Source organism: Erpetoichthys calabaricus, chromosome 16, assembly GCF_900747795.2.
Source record: "Erpetoichthys calabaricus chromosome 16, fErpCal1.3, whole genome shotgun sequence".
Taxonomy (NCBI): Eukaryota; Metazoa; Chordata; class Cladistia; order Polypteriformes; family Polypteridae; genus Erpetoichthys; species Erpetoichthys calabaricus.
In genome coordinates, this window is record NC_041409.2 from 65,556,239 (window position 1) to 65,576,388 (window position 20,150).

General features: G+C 37.7%; 1 protein-coding gene across 2 annotated transcripts in view; it reads right to left on the reverse strand.

The window, feature by feature from the left end:
• Positions 1–20,150, reverse strand: part of arel1 (apoptosis resistant E3 ubiquitin protein ligase 1) — a 64,557-nt gene that overhangs the window by 40,557 nt on the left and 3,850 nt on the right. Inside the window, exons 3-5 of one of the 2 annotated variants that reach the window (XM_028821136.2) lie at positions 9,589–9,757; positions 7,549–7,769; positions 6,964–7,035 (exon numbers count right to left, since the gene is read on the reverse strand). In XM_028821136.2, the coding sequence (XP_028676969.1) occupies positions 6,964–7,035; positions 7,549–7,769; positions 9,589–9,757 (462 nt within the window). The remainder of the gene's footprint in view (positions 1–6,963; positions 7,036–7,548; positions 7,770–9,588; positions 9,758–20,150) is intronic. The other variant, XM_051919728.1, reaches the window with a different exon arrangement.

Genomic DNA, 20,150 nt, shown 5'->3' on the forward strand with positions numbered 1-20,150 from the left:
CCTACAATAGTTCATTTGCTTTTGCATTTACCGGAGTACATATCAGGCCACCAAAAGGCAATGGCCCATACTGCTTTCGCATATGTGGACAAATATTGCATCGCATTGGAACAGTGCACCCTGAAACAAATCAACAACGCAAATATGCACAAATCTACATCCTAGATCCAGATGAGGCAATCTATCAACGCATGAACCTTCCTGAAAACAAACAATGCACAGAGCTTATAATGAGAAACGTCACTCATGTCATAAACAATCACCCATTAGCTAAGTCTATAAAAATGCTACATGAAGTTGAAAAGGATGCAAATACAAAAGCAAATGCAGAAGGTATAGCGGCAACTACAATTGCTTTGGTCTTGATAAAGGACAAAGAACAAGATCCAAAACGATACAATCTGCCCGTCGTTAATGAAGTGGCAATTGTCTTTCAAAGTAAAGATGGTGAGCCTACATTTCACAGAGATATTGTTCTACATTTACGTCCTGATAAAAACAACACACCTATATTCCAACGCATAGACATTTGCTTTCCGGTTCTTGATACTTTAACATACCCCATATTATTTCCAACTGGACAGGAAGGATGGAGTGCTACAATTTCAAGAATTAAAAAACAGCAGGCACAGAGACGATCACGTGTATCCATGAATTTATCTCAGACGACTTAGTAAAAGAGATATTTGGAACAGCAATCACATTAGACCAAATACCCCTTTTAACACAACGCACTATATTATGTCCAAAAAATATTAATGTTAATCACATTAATAACCAGGTCATTTCATTACTTCCTGGAGAGACACAGATCTTTCTAAGCTCTGACAAAGTTGACTCTGATGACGACAATGAACATATAAATTTCCCCTTAGAATATTTGAACACTATTAACCCAGCCGGATTACCAAAACACAACCTTGCCCTTAAAAACGTAACAATAATCATGCTATTAAGAAACCTTAACACAAAACAGGGTTTATGCAATGGCACACGGTTAGTCGTCAACACCATGACACGCAATGTTATTCAAGCAACAGTTCTTACATCTGCTGTTCTCATTCCTAGAATTGACCTTACGAGTTCTGACCTAGATTTACCTTTTACATTGAAACGGCAACAGTTCCCCATTAAATCTGCATTTGCCATGACCATCAACAAATCACACGGACAAACCATGCACAAGGTTGGCATCTACCTCTCTGAACCCGTTTTTGGACATGGACAACTTTATGTTGCCTTCTCACGTGTTCGATGTTCATCTGACGTTAGACTTAAAATTATAAATGATCCATGCCAAGGAAGACTCATTCAAGGACAAGACACCATCTTTACTACTAATGTCGTATACAAAGAAATATTCCAATAAAACATTAATATATGCCAAACACTCTATTTGTTATTTCTATGCGCATCATCCAAAGCTGCACACTATTCTATTTCTAATTCATACATCTCACTCTTTGTCATGTCCCAACGCGAGGGGTTGGCGAGCGAAGCGAGCAGGGGGCGGAGCCCCCTAGTATGAAAGAAATAACACAAAAATGTATTGGAAAAGATACTTTAAATATTTGTAAACATTAATATATAGTGAGGTTGTGTGGTACTTAGTGCTTCTGTCTCATAATTACTAAACCCTGGCTTTAGATCCTAGCCCATTCACTACTTATGTGGAATTTGCTAATTTGTCCTGAATTTAGGTCTAATTTAACAGCCCCTTCACCCCCCTTCCCAATACATACATTTCAAAGTCATACAGCATATGCTGACTGTAGAGTATAAATTAGTCAGTCTCAATATTGGTGTGAGTGTGTGCTTCCTTTTAAACATGTTATCACAGTAAGTGGGTTTGAAAAATTAATTAATAAACTTTCAATATACTGTATTATGGCTTTCTACAGAAGAAAACTCATAAAAAGATATTCAATTAAAAATAGATGGATATCATATAGTAAAGCATGATTACTGCTTAGTTTCAATATTATTGGAGGTTAGCTTTTATATATATATATATATATATATATATATATATATATATATATATATACATACAGTGGTGTGAAAAACTATTTGCCCCCTTCCTGATTTCTTATTCTTTTGCATGTTTGTCACACAAAATGTTTCTGATCATCAAACACATTTAACCATTAGTCAAATATAACACAAGTAAACACAAAATGCAGTTTTTAAATGATGGTGTTTATTATTTAGGGAGAAAAAAAATCCAAACCTACATGGCCCTGTGTGAAAAAGTAATTGCCCCCTTGTTAAAAATAACCTAACTGTGGTGTATCACACCTGAGTTCAATTTCCGTAGCCACCCCCAGGTCTGATTACTGCCACACCTGTTTCAATCAAGAAATCACTTAAATAGGAGCTGCCTGACACAGAGAAGTAGACCAAAAGCACCTCAAAAGCTAGACATCATGCCAAGATCCAAAGAAAATCAGGAACAAATGAGAACAGAAGTAATTGAGATCTATCAGTCTGGTAAAGGTTATAAAGCCATTTCTAAAGCTTTGGGACTCCAGCGAACCACAGTGAGAGCCATTATCCACAAATGGCAAAAACATGGAACAGTCGTGAACCTTCCCAGGAGTGGCCGGCCGACCAAAATTACCCCAAGAGCGCAGAGACGACTCATCCGAGAGGTTACAAAAGACCCCAGGACAACGTCTAAAGAACTGCAGGCCTCACTTGCCTCAATTAAGGTCAGTGTTCACGACTCCACCATAAGAAAGAGACTGGGCAAAAAACGGCCTGCATGGCAGATTTCCAAGACGCAAACCACTGTTAAGCAAAAAGAACATTAGGGCTCGTCTCAATTTTGCTAAGAAACATCTCAATGATTGCCAAGACTTTTGGGAAAATACCTTGTGGACTGATGAGGCAAAAGTTGAACTTTTTGGAAGGCAAATGTCCCGTTACATCTGGCGTAAAAGGAACACAGCATAGAACATCATACCAACAGTAAAATATGGTGGTGGTAGTGTGATGGTCTAGGGTTGTTTTGCTGCTTCAGGACCTGGAAGGCTTGCTGTGATAGATGGAACCATGAATTCTACTGTCTACCAAAAAATCCTGAAGGAGAATGTCCGGCCATCTGTTCGTCAACTCAAGCTGAAGCGATCTTGGGTGCTGCAACAGGACAATGACCCAAAACACACCAGCAAATCCACCTCTGAAGTCCTGACCTGAATCCAATTGAGATGCTATGGCATGACCTTAAAAAGGCGGTTCATGCTAGAAAACCCTCAAATAAAGATGAATTACAACAATTTTGCAAAGATGAGTGGGCCAAAATTCCTCCAGAGCGCTGTATAAGACTCATTGCAAGTTATCGCAAACGCTTGATTGCAGTTATTGCTGCTAAGGGTGGCCCAACCAGTTATTAGGTTCAGGGGGCAATTACTTTTTCACACAGGGCCATATAGGTTTGGATTTTTTTTTCTCCCTAAATGGTGGTTTTTATTATTTACAAACTGCATTTTGTGTTTACTTGTGTTATATTTGACTAATGGTTAAATGTGGTTTGATGATCAGAAACATTTTTGTGTGACAAACATGCAAAAGAATAAGAAATCAGGAAGGGGGCAAATAGTTTTTCACACCACTGTATATATATATATATATATATATATATATATATATTATATATATATATATACAGTAATCCCTCCTCCATCGTGGGGGTTGCGTTCCAGAGCCCCCGCGAAATAAGAAAATCCGCGAAGTAGAAACCATATGTTTATATGGTTATTTTTATATTGTCATGCTTGGGTCACAGATTTGCGCAGAAACACAGGAGGTTGTAGAGAGACAGGAACGTTATTCAAACACTGCAAACAAACATTTGTCTCTTTTTCAAAAGTTTAAACTGTGCTCCATGACAAGACAGAGATGACAGTTCTGTCTCACAATTAAAAGAATGCAAACATATCTTCCTCTTCAAAGGAAACAGAGAGGAAAGCAAACAAATCAATAGGGCTGTTTGGCTTTTAAGTATGCGAAGCACCACCGGTACAAAGCTGTTGAAGGCGGCAGCTCACACCCCCTCCGTCAGGAGCAGAGAGAGGGAGAGAGAGAGAGAGAGAGAGAGAGACAGACAGAGAAAAACAAAGTCAAAAATCAATACGTGCCCTTTGAGCTTTTACGTATGCGAAGCACCGTGCAGCATGTCGCTTCACGAAGCAGCTGCACACAGAAGGTAGCAACGTGAAGATAATCTTTCAGCATTTTTAGACGAGCGTCCGTATCGTCTAGGTGTGCGAACAGCCCCCCTGCTCACACCCCCTACGTCAGGATCAGAGAAAGTCAGCGCAAGAGAGAGAGAGAGAGAGAGAGAGAGAAAGTAAGTTGGGTAGCTTCTCAGCCATCTGCCAATAGCGTCCCTTGTATGAAATCAACTGGGCAAACCAACTGAGGAAGCATGTACCAGAAATTAAAAGACCCATTGTCCTCAGAAATCCGCGAACCAGCAAAAAATCTGCGATATATATTTAAATATGCTTACATATAAAATCCGCGATAGAGTGAAGCCGCGAAAGGCGAAGCGCGATATAGCGAGGGATCACTGTATACAGTATATATATATATATATATATACATATATATATATATATATACACACTAGTCATTTAGCCCATTACAACAATAGTGCATAAACATTAGTAGGAACAGTCTATATTAAATGGCAAGGGACTTTGACCTCATTCTTTTTGTTGGTCGTATTTTTCTTTGTCTTTCAGCCTTTCTTTTGTTGATGTTTACTTGCTGAGCTGACTGTTCTTCGTGGGCTGCCACCATGTATTGTGTGTCTTAAATGTTCTGTGACAGTAATACTGTCTTGTACGTCCGCTGGCTTGTACGTCCGTAATATACCTTTCATTTTGTCTGGCAGTAATACAGGCGTGCGCGTCGGTAATATGCCTTTAATCTCCTCTGACAGTAATACTGGCTTGTATGTGGCTGTAATATGAGTCACTGTATTGTGTACCTTTTAATTTCCTCTTGCAGTAATACTGGTTTGTATTTCCGTAAAACGCTTCTAACTTTCTCTGACTGTAATATCGCGTATCGCACCGTGCCCCGCGCATGCATACTTCACCAGAAGACACCCACACACGGACACCTGGACGCACACAGGGATTTTATTAAAGAGGATATATATTTAGTTTTATGTCAAGTAATGGAACTATAAAACAATATTTTGTGACAAAATTACATTTAAAAACTTTAAGAGATCTTAAACATTCTAAATGCATCCTTTGGAATGTGAATGGGTATAATTTATTCCACAGCACAAGTAGGAAAAGATGTATTTTGTTATTTGCTCAATGACACATTTACAGTATTCTGTCATGAAAACAGGTAACCTTCCAGAGTTACTTGCTTTCTGTGATACCAGTCAATCCACACAGACATGGAGAGAATGTGTCAAGTCCATACAGGCCTTGATCAAACTAAGAATCAAACACAAGATACTAGTAATGAGAGGCAGGAAAGCTAGCTATGTGGAATTGCTCCACCCATGTATAAGTAAAGTTTAAAGGGTATTATTTCTCATTAAGTGTGCTTACATGCACTTCAATAACCTATTTACGAAAGCCTGATTTCTAAAATGCCATGAAAACCCTTATCCCAATTAGAGAAATTTGGTTATTAGCCTCTGAGAAACCTGGTAAACAGTGGTTGATTTCTATGCAAATATTCTGATTAGATGGTCATGTAAACCCTTAACTGGGTTACTGTTACGGACCTTGTAGTCTATGCATGTCCGCTGCATTCTGTTAGCCTGTGCATGTATTTGATTTGCATACACTTTCAGCAGCCATGGATAGAAGCTTCCACAAAATAAATTTCCAGAGGCAAATGTTCAGGCAATCACATTATTCCTTCAAATAATCTATCTCAATATTTCAGAAATCGGTAAATTTATGTTGATGAGCTGAATGTACTATGCTAAACTGAGCCACACAATCTTGAGAGAAGTATTAACATATTAAAAGTAACACGCATCATGTAGTGTGACTATTTTTAAAGTAACGAGTAACCTAATGCAATACTTATCTTATTGATGGATAAAATACATGTGTTATTATTATTCCAGCAGCACTGGATAGAAGCCCATATACTGGGTCCTTTGCAGGGCTCAATCGCACAACCATGAAGATAAGAGTGTGCTGTGTGTATTCCAGTAATAAAAACCTATAAATAAAGCGTCAGCTTGACTAAATATATTTATAAAATGCAAGAAAATTATCACAGGCATCATGCTTATTTTCACATTTGCAGTGATCAATAAAGACATTTAACTCTTTTTTGCGCAGTTTAATAACATTGGAATTGGCTCCAGCAGACCCCCGTAACCCTGTAGTTAGGATATAGCGGGTTGGATAACGGATGGATGGATGGATGACATTGGAGTGTTTTGGCAAAGGATAACTCCAGAAAATTACTTGCCAATTTCAACAAGTATTTTAAGAAACCAGGTTTCTGCCTTAACCAGGTTATTCAGCTTAATCCGGTTATGTGTGTACATGTAAACTCACTGATTTAGGAATATCCAAAGGTTTTTTCCACCCACCATTCGAAGGTATTGCCTCAGCCTACTTCAATATCTTGTTATTTGAGGTGACTAAAATATTGTTCAGAGGTATCCTAGAACTTAGCAGTAATAAGAAGATTTAGCTTGAAAGAAGAAAAATGAGGTGGATTATAATAATCTTTCAGTTTTTATAATGATACATGCACATTATGAACTGTTCCAAAAATTCAACAAATGCATTCTTCTCCTCCCATTCTTAATTATAGTTATGCAGTAACTGTTAAACAATTCTAAGATCAGATGTAAAATATATCTCTGCATACAGCAACGTTCAAACTGCAGTAACCACTCCAAAAAATAAAGTCTGAATAAACTTTTTCATAAATTACATATTTTTAAAAATCATAGTGACTTACCAATCACGTAAAACATGAGGTCTCTTATGAGAACACACAATGCAACTGTACAGCCAAAAATTAGAGCACCAGCTAGAACAACATGAAACAAGCAATCAGTTTTATTAATATCCTTATCACATATAGTATTAAAGCACTTTTTGCAATTCATCGTCACAAAGTAAAATATTCCTCTGGACTCTTTCAGAACTACAAAATATCTCTCTAGCACTACCATAGAATATGTGAAAATTAATCATTCATTTAGAGTAGAAACTACCTTTAAATAATCTAAGGCTGGGGTTTGTGTCTATGTGACATGGGTTTAAAACCATTGTTTGTATTACATATAGAGCAGAACACATATATGCAGAGCCACAAAATGACAATTTTATCAGTAATAATTGTTTCACTAGATAGTGTTTTCCCCTCCAGCTTCCTCTGCATTCATAAATAGTGAAGATCATGCGTTTTATTTTTTTTCATTAATCTAATAGACAGCATATAAATTAATATAATTTCGCTTTCTTAAACAAAGGACAAAACAGATTTTAAATGGAACTCAGCAAACTGTGCCAAAGGTTTTCCCACCAGGTAAAGCCTTACCTAAAGACCACTTCTCATTTAGTTGCCTCTGAAGTAAACTTTCAACTAGTTGGATGTCGTAGTCTTTGCTGCAATGTCCCCTGTTGGTCTGAAGGAACTTTATGCCAGTTGACAGCCTGACATAGTCTTCATAATAATATCCCCAGGAAGCCAGGGAGAGTTGCACTTGTTGGTCAAACTGGGCTAAATCATCCAAGCTTGTGCAACCCAACGCCTTCAACCTTTTTTTAGGAAATATAAATATGAAACATATAAGTAACACTCATATTTTGTTAATTGTATTATGTAAGAAAACCCCGTTGGTAACCATATTTCTTCTTGTGTTTAATGGGAAAATTCTCAGCATTTTTTTCTAGCAGAAGCTGTTTAATTTTCATGACAATTACTTTAAAAATTCTACTTTTCCTGAGTTCTAGGTGGCATTTCTCCCCTTTGCAATCTTAGGTAGTACTATTAAACCTTTCAGTTAATCATCACCATTTTGAAGAATCATATAAATTTATCTTAACATGCACATAATCCAGATTATCTAAAATCAGAATCCAAACATTATTATATGAAAACAGTAAACAGAGATTTTCAAGATACTTTAATTTACACTTTTTAAAGTTCCAATAGTAAATCTATCAAAGTAAGTCAAGGTTCTGCCTAGTGCTGGGAGGTATACCAGTTCATACCGAAAACCGTTTTTTATTTTTGTTATGATATGGATTTTTCTTATACCGCAATACCGGTTTAAATAGCCTAAAACAATGTTCGGAACATGACGCAGCGGGAAACTGTTTAAGGGGGACCTTTTTCACTTCTACACCGCTAAACACGCATGCAATTGAGTACAAGCGTTAGTGGATCTTTTGAGCAGTGAAAATGGACAGAGAACATTCAGAAACTGAAACTGTAGCAGACGATACAGTTGAACATGATGACACAGAAGAACTTTTGCTGAAAAAGGAGCCATGTGTTGTCTGGAGATACTTTGGTTTTAAAAGGTCTGATGTGGACCAAACAGCTATTTACTGGAAATGCTGTTGAGCTAAAGTTGTTGCCAGAGACGGCAACACAAGCAATTTGCTGCACCACTTTAGCCACACACATGCTTTGGAGTAACCTGAATGTATGGAACTATACACCCTCCACGTCCTTAGGTAAAACTGAAAAAGCTAGAGGACACTCAAGTCAGACGTCACTTGTAGACATGTTTGCTTTAGGTACTGCCTACGACAAAAAAAGCAAGTGGTGGATCAAGATAGCCAATGCCATTACATTCCATATAGCTAACGTGTCAGTGGACAGAGATTGTTAACATTAACAGAAAGTGTAGTTGGTTTACAAAAAATATTTACTATTCATTCCTTTTCTAAGACATGTTCAGTGCAATACAACTTTTGACAAGCACCTCTGGATATGTTACTAAGTCTAAATAGCTCTTTGGATGGCTGAAAATATGTTGTCAAAATTATAGTTTAAGTTGTTTGCAAAATTTGTTCAACAAAAAGGTTCTATATTTTGACTGCAACTGTCATGCAATATGATTCCTTCTCTTCATTAGAGCCACCCCCTTAAAAACTTTCACTTCATGGGGCCATGCAAACCTGTATTAATTCTTGTGTGCACATTAACATTTTTTTTTGTACAATTCTAATGACAGTGGACTAGGTTATTCTTAGCCAGTAATTGCAGTGGAAAATGTGATTAACATCCACTCGTGCATGGGAAAAAAATACCGTTGAATACTGTGAAACCAGTATAATTTTGAAAAATACAGTGATTTTGGTCATACCGCCCAGCACTAGTTCTGCCATGTGCTGGTATAATATTTATATCTGACAAGTTAATGGAAGGGGGGAACTTATTCAGAGTAAAATCGTAAAATAAAGATATAAATGTATTCCCTTAAAAGTGATTATAACAGATAAATAAACCACTAATAAAATGTATTCAAATTTACTAAGTAAACATATACTTTAAATATGTACTTAATCATCAGATACGGTTAATTTCACTATTTTTAGACCCATTTTCATTATCCATTGGACTCACGTGTGGTAATAATGCTCAAGGCCTTGAGACCAGAGCCACTCTTGTAATGCAAATTCTCTCAAAAGATGATTCTGAGATTCCTGGAGTTTCTGCACTGGCACAGATTTGACTACAGCTTCTTCTAACTTAGAAATAACAATAAAGCTCAGCTCTTCCAAGGACAGAACATCTGTACAAAAATATTTAAAAATAAGTTAAAATCCTTGCAAATGACTAAAATGTAGGAAAAAAAAGATAAATAATGAAACACCTAACAAAGAGAATTAATAAACACAATTTATTTTAAACATTGGTTGGAATGCTAGTTTGAGCAGCTACCTAAATCTACTGGGCTTCACTTAGCAAAGATACATAGCAAGTATTGTATATAGTGTGCCAAATAAATTGTTTAAAGAAACAAGAAATTACTATAAACAATGCACATAATTTACAACACATGTACTGTAACACATGCTGTATTACCCAGCATTATTATACTAGTTTATTCTTTATTGTCACTCAACGATGCTTGATAAAGCTAAGTAATTCATTATTTGTAGTTTTGATAAAATGCATTTAATTTTAAATAAACTTTGAAATTCAGACACATTTTATGTTTTAGAAATTTATATCCCCCATTACTATTAGTAAAACTGATGTTCTCACCAAAGGACATTCCTATAACATGTCTGAATATATTTACAGCAAGAAATGGTAAATTATTTGGGATGTTGGTACCAGTTATGTTGTGACCTATGATTATAATTACAATTGTTGTTAATCAGCCCAGTGGTTGAGCATACAGGCTGATAGATAGATAGATAGATAGATAGATAGATAGATAGATAGATAGATAGATAGATAGATAGATAGATAGATAGATAGATAGATAGATAGATAGATAGATAGATAGATAGATAGATAGATAGATAGATAGATAGATAGATAGATAGATAGATAGATAGATAGATAGATAGATAGATAGATAGATAGATAGATAGATAGATAGATAGATAGATAGATAGATAGATAGATAGATAGATAGATAGATAGATAGATAGATAGATAGATAGATAGATAGATAGATAGATAGATAGATAGATAGATAGATAGATAGATAGATAGATAGATAGATAGATAGATAGATAGATAGATAGATAGATAGATAGATAGATACTTTATTAATCCCATGGGGAAATTCACATACTCCAGCAGCAGCATATTGATAAAAAAACAATATTAAATTAAAGAGTGGTAAAAAAATGCAGCTATAACAGACAATAACTTACTTACTTTATTGTCTGGTTTCTCTTTTAGTGATGCTAATGTTAAAGATGTTTATGTTTCCAATCAAATGCCAATTGTTTTCAGTGTTGTAGTACCTTCTTATGTTCTCAGGTTGCGGATATCATGCTACAAGTTCTTCCACTAAAAATGGTTTTTCTGATGATTATGCAAGTCCTTCTGATATTGCCTCCGTGTAAGCTCATCAGAATGCAGACAAACTGGTTAGTCTCTTTAATTCTACGCCCACATACTCAATTTTTTTACTCTGGTTAAAAAAGTCACTTTGCATCTAAAGCCCGTCCCTGTGGTTTAATGACTCTGTCCAGGCTTTTAGGCAAGAGTGTAGGAAAGCAGAGTGTACAAAGAAAAACAAAAAATAGCTGATAGCTGGTGATATCCTGAAAACCAGTATGTCTGAATTCCAGTGGGGTGTTACATCAACCAGGGCAAAATATTTATCTGATACTAGCCAACCCGTGGCGTACCATACGGCGTATAATCAGGCCGCTTTTTTAATGATTTTTAAGCACAGGGAAAAAATTAACATTTGAAAAATCCGGAGGAGAGGGGAAGGACGCCCATTACGCCCCATCCGTCATGGTAGTCTGCTGATTTCTCGTTCAGTAACCTGTGAGTAGTGATGGGCGGGGTGAAGCCTCGCGAAGCATCAACACGTTTGAAGCAATTGTGTCGGAAATCGTATCGAAGCTTAGAAGCATTTGACACTCACCTCTCTCGTGACACCTCCTGGCCATTTTCATTAACGTTACAGAAACTTATGATACACTTCAATGACGTCTGTTAAAAGTCGTATTGCTTTTATTTTTTCGTAGCTACAGACTGACAATGAAGAGAAGGGTTCGTCAGCAGCTTCTAGTGTCTGAACTAACACCCACCTACTCAGCTTGTGTGAAAAAAATGCGCCCGTTCTTTCATCATTTTGTTGCAGCCTATCAAAGACTTGGTGATCATGTTTTGTAGACTCAATATATATTGTGTTTTCACTCAGCGCGAGGGCGCGCATTCATCTCGGATTATTACATCTTGCTAGACTAATCTGCTACACGGCTGCGTTTGAAAAACCGACTTATCCCGGATGAGTTTCACCGGCATTAATGATTAGGAATCTGGTTGGAACAAAACCCTGCAGCCACAGGGGTTCACCAGGACCAAGTTTGGCAAACACTGCTGAACAGAGACGAAACCGACTCAGGTGAGGAGTGGGGGCGGGGAAAGTAGTTGGAGCTATTGATTATTCAGTGTTGTTTGCCTGGGTGTCTGATCTGCTCAACAGGATTATAAATAAAAGGAAAACAATGTGAAGGCAATGTCACAGGTGATCCTGTGGTATAGCGGGTCCACAGCTCCCCTTCAAAAGCCCATTTTTAAATAAATAATCATCGCACTCACAGTGTAGACTTGTGCTTCGGGCATTTCTCCCCTGTGCAGTATGTGAGCGAGTGAGGAGAGAGAGAGAAAGCCGGTACGTTAGAGTGAGCGAGAGCAGGCTCGAAGCCAATGTGTTCCTGTGGTATAGCAGGTCCATAGCTCACATTCAAAAGGCCATTTTTAATCAGGCGACTGACAGTAGTGGAGTCAGGCACAGAGAAGGTCAGCTGCAGAGAGAGCGTCTCGACTGTTGCAGGGCCTGAAGCAGGTGAGACGCTAATGAAAAAGAGGCACATTGATTTTTAAAGACTGTTTCCTTCATTGTGTTTTAACTTCAGTTTTAAAGGATTGTGCGGCTCTCTCTTGCGCTGCCTGTGTGTGCCTCTGTCTCTCTGTGGTGCTGCCTCTGTGTGTGTGCGTGGCTCTCTCTCACGCGCTGCCTGTGTGTGCGCTTGTCTCTCTCTCTGGCATTGCCTCTGTGTGTGTGCGCGTCTCTCTCTCACGCGCTGCCTGTGTATGCCTCTGTCTCTCTCTGGCGTTGCCTCTGTGTGTGTGTGTGTGTGTGTGTGTGTGTGCGCGCGCGGCTCTCTCTCTCACGGTGCCTCTGTGTGAACCAAGATTTCACTGAGGTTGACTAATGAAAAGTCAACGTAGCTCAGAGCTGCAAGTGGAATGTGGCACAGACAAACAGAAATGACGGCATGTTTTTCGAGGCGTCGTTTCCGAGTTGGTAGGCGTGACTGTGATTTTTTCGTCGTATCCAATGGTCTAAGAGTTGGTGGGCGTGGCTCCTTCCTGCGTGCGCCATTGGCATCTTACTTGCCGGCGGTTTAGTGAATCCATGCCCCTTCCGGCGTGCTTTCCATGGTTGGCTACTTGTCTCCTGGCTTAGTGAATTATATATATAGATTGTTTCTCCAAATTACCAGAAACTTAAAATTTTGTCCTTGAACAATAAATTCTGTACTTAATCACCACTTAGCTTTACTGCAGGCAGGAGTTTTTGAAGTGTTTTACTGATAAGTAAAATCTTTCATATCACCCTCTATTTTGTTTTCTTTGTTGCACTTGACTTGTGATGTCTTAAGTCAATTTCATTGTTTGCCTTTTCTCTCTTGCAAAAACATGTACCCAGTATGACGTCTACGCCCTCTTCCCTTGATGAAATTCCATCTTGTCTATTCAAAGAGACCTTTGATGTTATTGGTCCTATTTTCCAGCTTATGTTTAGTATTGCTCTTGCCACCAGCACGGTTTCTGCATCCTTTAAGAATGTCCAGTCTATGCTTAAAAACATGAATTGCACCCTAGTTTCCTTAGAAATTTTTGTCTTGTTTTAAAATATCTCTCTAAAATTCTTAAAAAGGTTGCTCTTTCTCAGCTGCTGTCTTTCCTCGTTAATAATAATATTGATTGTTAACATTTCCATCTGGTTTCAGGGCTTTCACACTACCTAATCTACTAATCTACTCTTCTGAAGGTCATGGATTCTGGTGATTGTGTCATTTTGCTTTTAATGGAATTAAATGCTGATATGGTTGACCAAACTATACTATACCTGACTGTTTGATAATTGGGTTGTTATCCAGGGTACAGCACTGGTCTGGCTTGACCTTATCTTAAAAGACAGAACTATGTCTATAAACATCAGTTCTCCTCATTTATTGTTCTTTTATGTGGAGTTCCACAGGGAGTCCATTTTAGAGCTTGCTCTCTTTTCCATTTATATGCTACCACTAGGGCAGATCACTAGGAAATACATTTCTTTTCACTTTTATGCTGGTGATATACAGCTTTATTTGCCTGTGAAACGTACTAATAACTGCGCTTTAAAGATCTTTATTGACAGTTTGGAGAACATTAAAAGATAGTTGTAAAAGTAAATCTGATGTCAACTCGTTAGGTCCCTGAAAAAAATTGCAAGATTTTCTTAAAGTCTGAGAAAGTGAACCCACCTTACAGACCTGGGGGTGATATTTGATTTTTTGATTCAAACCTCAAATATGACGAAACATTCCAAGTTTGTTGTCAAAAGTAGCATTTTACAGCTTAGAATGATCACGAAGTCATTTTTGTTATTTTGTGATTTAGAGAAAGTGATCTATGCATTCGTATCATCCCGTCTAGACTAGGGATGTCATAAAAAAACGATACTTTGGTCCTAATTTCATGTTAGAGTTCCAAAAACATAATGATACAAGCTTTTTTACTGCATCGAAAGTACCGAGAATGTCAGCACTGCACTCATGCATGACTGCAAGAAGGACAAATTACTCTGGAAGGTACAATAATCAATGATGAAAACAGGAAAAACTACATATTATACAAAAATGTTTCACAGTGTTGATGATACAGCACCGCATTAACAGATGACAAAAAGAAAAACAGCAGAGATCACGTCTGTAAATGCTTTGTGTTTACGTAAGAGAATGCAGATAATGAGATTAGTCACTTTTCAATTGTGTCCTACATAATCAGATAAATAAATGGCGGCTTCACATTCCTTCTTTGATTGTAATGCACATTTCTATAGATGTCCATCAGTCTAAACATCTGTCCATTTTCTAACTAGATACAGTTCAGGGTCGTGCTGGGGTGGACTCATACACATCCACAGTTAGGCATATTGAACTGTGGGTGTGGGAAGACTACCAGTGCAAGCAACAGTTGTAGCAAGTAAACATCAAGGAAAGCTTCAAACAAAGTGGCTCTTTGGCTTGTCCACACCAGCACTTATATGAGCAGCTCCTTTTGTTAATGCCAAAATAAAACGTATTTAGTGTTTCAGTACTTCAAAGGGCAAGTCACATCTTCCTATGAATATGACATGTACTTTGTTAACAGAGATGCATAACCACTAAAACACAGTTAGTAAGACAATTAAAACAGCATACATCATTGCTAAATACAAATCTGCAAACACTGAATTTATGTCACGCATTTGGCTTTTGATGACAAACTACCATTCACTAGTATAACCTATAAGTGAAAGCACAGATGCCATATATTTGAATGGGGCGATAAGGAATGTAATGCTGTCATACAGTTACGAATGTATTGGGTACAGGTAGTGACAGACCAAGTAATTTTCAAAATCTGGATTTATACATGGCATAAGAAATAAAGTCTAATCACTCATGTAAGAAACCTTGAAAACATCAAAATAAAGGCAGTTTAACAGGATTTCCTAAAAATAAAGGATTAATGTAAAACTGACAAGTTTGATTTCACACAGGAAGCTTTAAAACTGGGACATCTGAAAAAAAGGGGAGGGACAGATTTGAAAAATGAAAACACCATGAGATTCTGACATTTGAAATTTGAATTGATTTGACTAATCCATTAAATATCACTCTTTAGTAATATTTTTAACCAGCTAATTATTCAAATATCTATCTTACAATAGACAAATATTACAAATCTAACCAACTGATTTGCTAACAAATCAGATACTAAAACATGCTGTTGCAAAAACAGCTTTAAATAGTTGGTTTAAAAGGAAATACCTGTAATTATTTTGAAATGCATCAATTTAACAGAACATACATAGTAACATTTGAATTTTTCTATTTTAATATGGATTTTAAGCAGTACTATTTAGTTACTGGACAGAAAATATCAGAATAAATTTAGAATGTGCACATGCTAAGATAAACAAGGTAGTTAATTGATTATCATTCTTTATAAACTCTGCTAAAATCCTCCCAAAATTATAAACCCCATTTGTTGTTACACTGTGGGGATCCCCATCTCTGTCACACATTAAAATTTAAGCCTTGCAATGCATTTTGATATTTATGAATGCCAATACTGGTTTACTTAAATGACAGTTGGGTAATTACTTGCTGTATATACCAGTATTTTAAAGCTGTTATTACTATTGGTACTTATATGTTTTATACTGTATTTCAGAAAAAGGCACAATATTGTTCACTTCAAGAAATGGACGTACTTCAATAAAAAAATAACTGAATGGGGATTTTTGTTTTTGCTGCAGCATCAAAAGGTATCAAGTATCATAAATTTTCATTGACATTGGTATTGAAAACAAAATTCTAGTACAGGTTGACATTCAAAAATCCGGCAACCTCTGGACCTGAGAAGTGACGGATTATGGATGGTTATATATGCTGTATATATTTAACAGAAAATGACTACCTGTACAGTCCTTTAATGAAAGAAAATTAAACACTAAATGAAAAGCAAATGAAATTTTAATGTTCACCAACTAAATAAAACAGTTCTACAGAATTTTAGTTAGCCCTAGCCTCAGGAACAAAACATTTTTAATAATAATAATAATAATAATAATAATTCATTACATTTATATAGCGCTTTTCTCAGTACTCAAAGCGCTATCCACACAGGGAGGAACCGGGAAGCGAACCCACAATCTTCCACAGTCTCCTTACTGCAAAGCAGCAGCACTACCACTGCGCCTTTTTGAAACCAAACCAATGTAGTATCAGTGGTGAACCACCCCTTCTTGTGGTAACCCCTATGGCAATTCTGCATCCTCAGTTGTTAAGAGTTCTTTTTGGCAACATTTCCAAAACAAGTCTCATCAGCATTGTACACTTATTCAGGACTTAAATGTTCATCACTAACTAAATTTGCAAATTCATCCACATACGCACTAGCCGCATCTTTGTCTGCTGAACGTTTTTCCCTACACACCGCACGAAACTGTAAGCCATGTCGCGACTTGAAACGATGCAGCCAACCTTCTGAATATTCACACTTGTGTTGCAATCCCACCTCTTCATGAACCACTTTGGCTTGTTCCTTTAATAAATCACCAGAAATGTCCACACCTTCACTTACACGAAAATTAAACCAGGTTATCAGAACTTGGTCCAGTTCCAAACTTTTTCCCTCTGTCATTGACTTCCTAACAAACATTTGCTTTTTTGATCCACTGTCAGAAAAGAACTTTAACAGTTTTTCTTTCTGCCTTTTAATATCATACACTGTTGAAGAGCCAATGTCATATGTTGCACAAATGGTTTGCACAGATACGCCGCTATCAAGTTTTTTTTAGCACCTCCACTTTCTCTGTGATCGACAACGCAGGATGTTTACATTTTATGCCACCTTTTCTTTGCTGAATCCATAATGGGGCTATACAGCAGCAAATGAATGATAAAATGAGAAGGAATGAGCAGGATTGCCTGTTAGCAGGTGCAAGCAAGACCCAGCAACCGATTATCGACTACAGCGCCATCAAAACATAAACAGCGCCTCCAGAAAACAGTGGCGCGCCAATGTGGTAAATTTGAAAATGCGCTCCGAAATCCATGCCGGAAATCTGAAGGAACCGGATTATCGATGGCCGGATTTTTGAATGTCAACCTGTATTGTAAAATTCCCAGTCTAGAGTATTGTAATTCTTTGTATGCATGGATCAGTCAATCTTCTTTGCTATGCCTGTGTTTAGTACAGAATGTTACAGCTAAACTACTAATTGGTATTAAAAAAAGAAATTACATAAAAAATATATTAACTGACCCTGGCCTGTCTGACCACCCAGTCACTTCCAGGGCATTCTCCAAATTATTATGGTGCCTGCTTGTGATTGTAGTGGAATTAAAAAAATACATGATGCTCAGTATGCTATGCCCAGTCTGTTGCTCTAACTCAAGATAAGCAACTTTATAAAAATGGCATCAACTACTACTGCAAACTGCTATTCACTTTTGTTTAATCATGTGACTTAGAACTTTTTTTTTTAACTTCATGAATACATCTTCATTTTCTTCAGGGAGTGTTTGTTTTATAGTATTTGCAAGATACATAAACAAACATATTTGTTAGCAGTGTTTCTGATTATTAATAAAAGAAAACTGGTATGACCATATTTCTCCATTTACAATATGAATGATGTTGGTCAAAGAAAAAATATTTAGGAAAAAAAGTTTTGTTTATTTCTAAAAATATTTGATAAGGAATAATATTTGTAAAAAAAAAAAAAAGTGTAAAGACTGAAATTAGTTTGATCCCGAATATTTTTCCTTGACAACCTGTTCCGAGCTTTTTTTTTTTTTGCAATATTAAGTTGAACAACTAAACATGTCAAAGGTCTGTGCACATTGAGTTCTCAGATTATTGACTCCTCAAATAAGCATTACTACTTTCAATGTCCCAATGAGAATCCTCTTTAATAAAATCCTTGTGTGCGTCCAGGTGTCCGTGTGTGTGTGTGTCTTCTGGTGAAGTGCGCACGCGCGGGGCACGGTGCGATGCGCGATATTACTGTCAGAGAAAGTTACAGGCGTTTTACGGAAACACAAACCAGTATTACTGCGAGAGGAGATTAAAGGCATATTACCGACGGGCACGCCTGTATTACCGCCAGAAAAAATTAAAGGTATATTACGGATGTTCAAGCCAGCGGACGTACAAGACAGTATTACGGTCACAGAAAATTAAAGACACACAATACACGGCGGCAGCCCAAGAAGAACGGTCAGCTCAGCAAGTAAACATCAACAAAAGAAAGGCTGAAAGAAAGAAAAATACGACCAACAAAAAGAATGAAGTCAAAGTCCCTTGCCATTTAATATAGACTGTTCATACTAATGTTTATCCATATTACTAAACGAGAATGGTAAACCGGATATGGACGCAGGGACCTGCCCGTGGACGCAAAAGACATAGTGCGCAGGCGCCACACAAAGCCCCCCTCCAACTAACAGAAATCGCAGGAGACATGGTGCGCAGGCGCCACACAAAGCCTTCCTCCACTAACAGAAATAAGAAATGAGGCAACACGCCCATAGCACACAAAAAAAAAAAAAGGAGTCAGACGCAGGCACCACACAAAGCCCATAGCACCTAAAAAAGAGGAGTAAGACCCACGCCCCCGAGTGAAACGGGACAGACTACGGAGTCCACAAAGGGTCACCCATCAAGCCCGAGATTACCACTCAAAAACGAAAGAGCAACCGCAAGCAAACACCCGACATCATACAGAAACCCCACAAATACGGACAAAACAACATATTTGAATCACATTAACCCCGCCCCACAATGAAACGGGACATACTACGGAGTCCACAAAGGTTCACAAATCAAGCCCGAGATGGTACGGAAAAAGAGGAGTCACCCCCCCGCACCAGAGTAAAACGGGACAGACTACGGAGTCCACAAAGGGTCACACGTCAACCCCGAGATATTACGGAAAGCGAATTGTGGTACGGAAAACAGCAGATACTACGATAGGAGCATTCGCCTACAACGCGCATCTGAAATCAACGTACACACTACACAGCATAATCCACGCACTTCTAAAAAACCGCACGTGGACACCCGACGTCATACATAAACAACAAGAAACTGGACTACACTACATATTGGAATCACATTACAGTGATGTAATATTAACAAGACAACCACAGATAACACAGGCGCAACACCTGATGGGTAATAATAAGAAGAAAACGAACGCTCCGTATTAAACATACGTCATCTGAATACGTACAAACTATACAGCATAGGTGAATCTCATTACACTGATGCACTATTAACCGTACAACCACAGAAAACGCTCCTTATTACTTACCCATATTACTAACGATAAAGAACAGACAAGTCATGAATTCACGATCACAGGTGCAAAACGATACGGCTCGAGTAACGGGACCACAAAGACGAGCCCGCATGAAAAAAAAACAATAAACGTACGCACCTACAACGCGCTTCTGAAACCGCGGAAGAAAAACTATCTCGGCTCCAAAAACGAAAACCTCGACTAACACAGATACAGAAACAAGCCCAAATGGACAGATACAATGAACGTAGACGCATGCAGCGCGCATCTCAAACTGCGGAAGCGAAGCAGGCACGGGTTCAAAAGAAAAGCGCTCGAGTGACAGACATACATAAACGGGACCGACGGGAAAAAATCC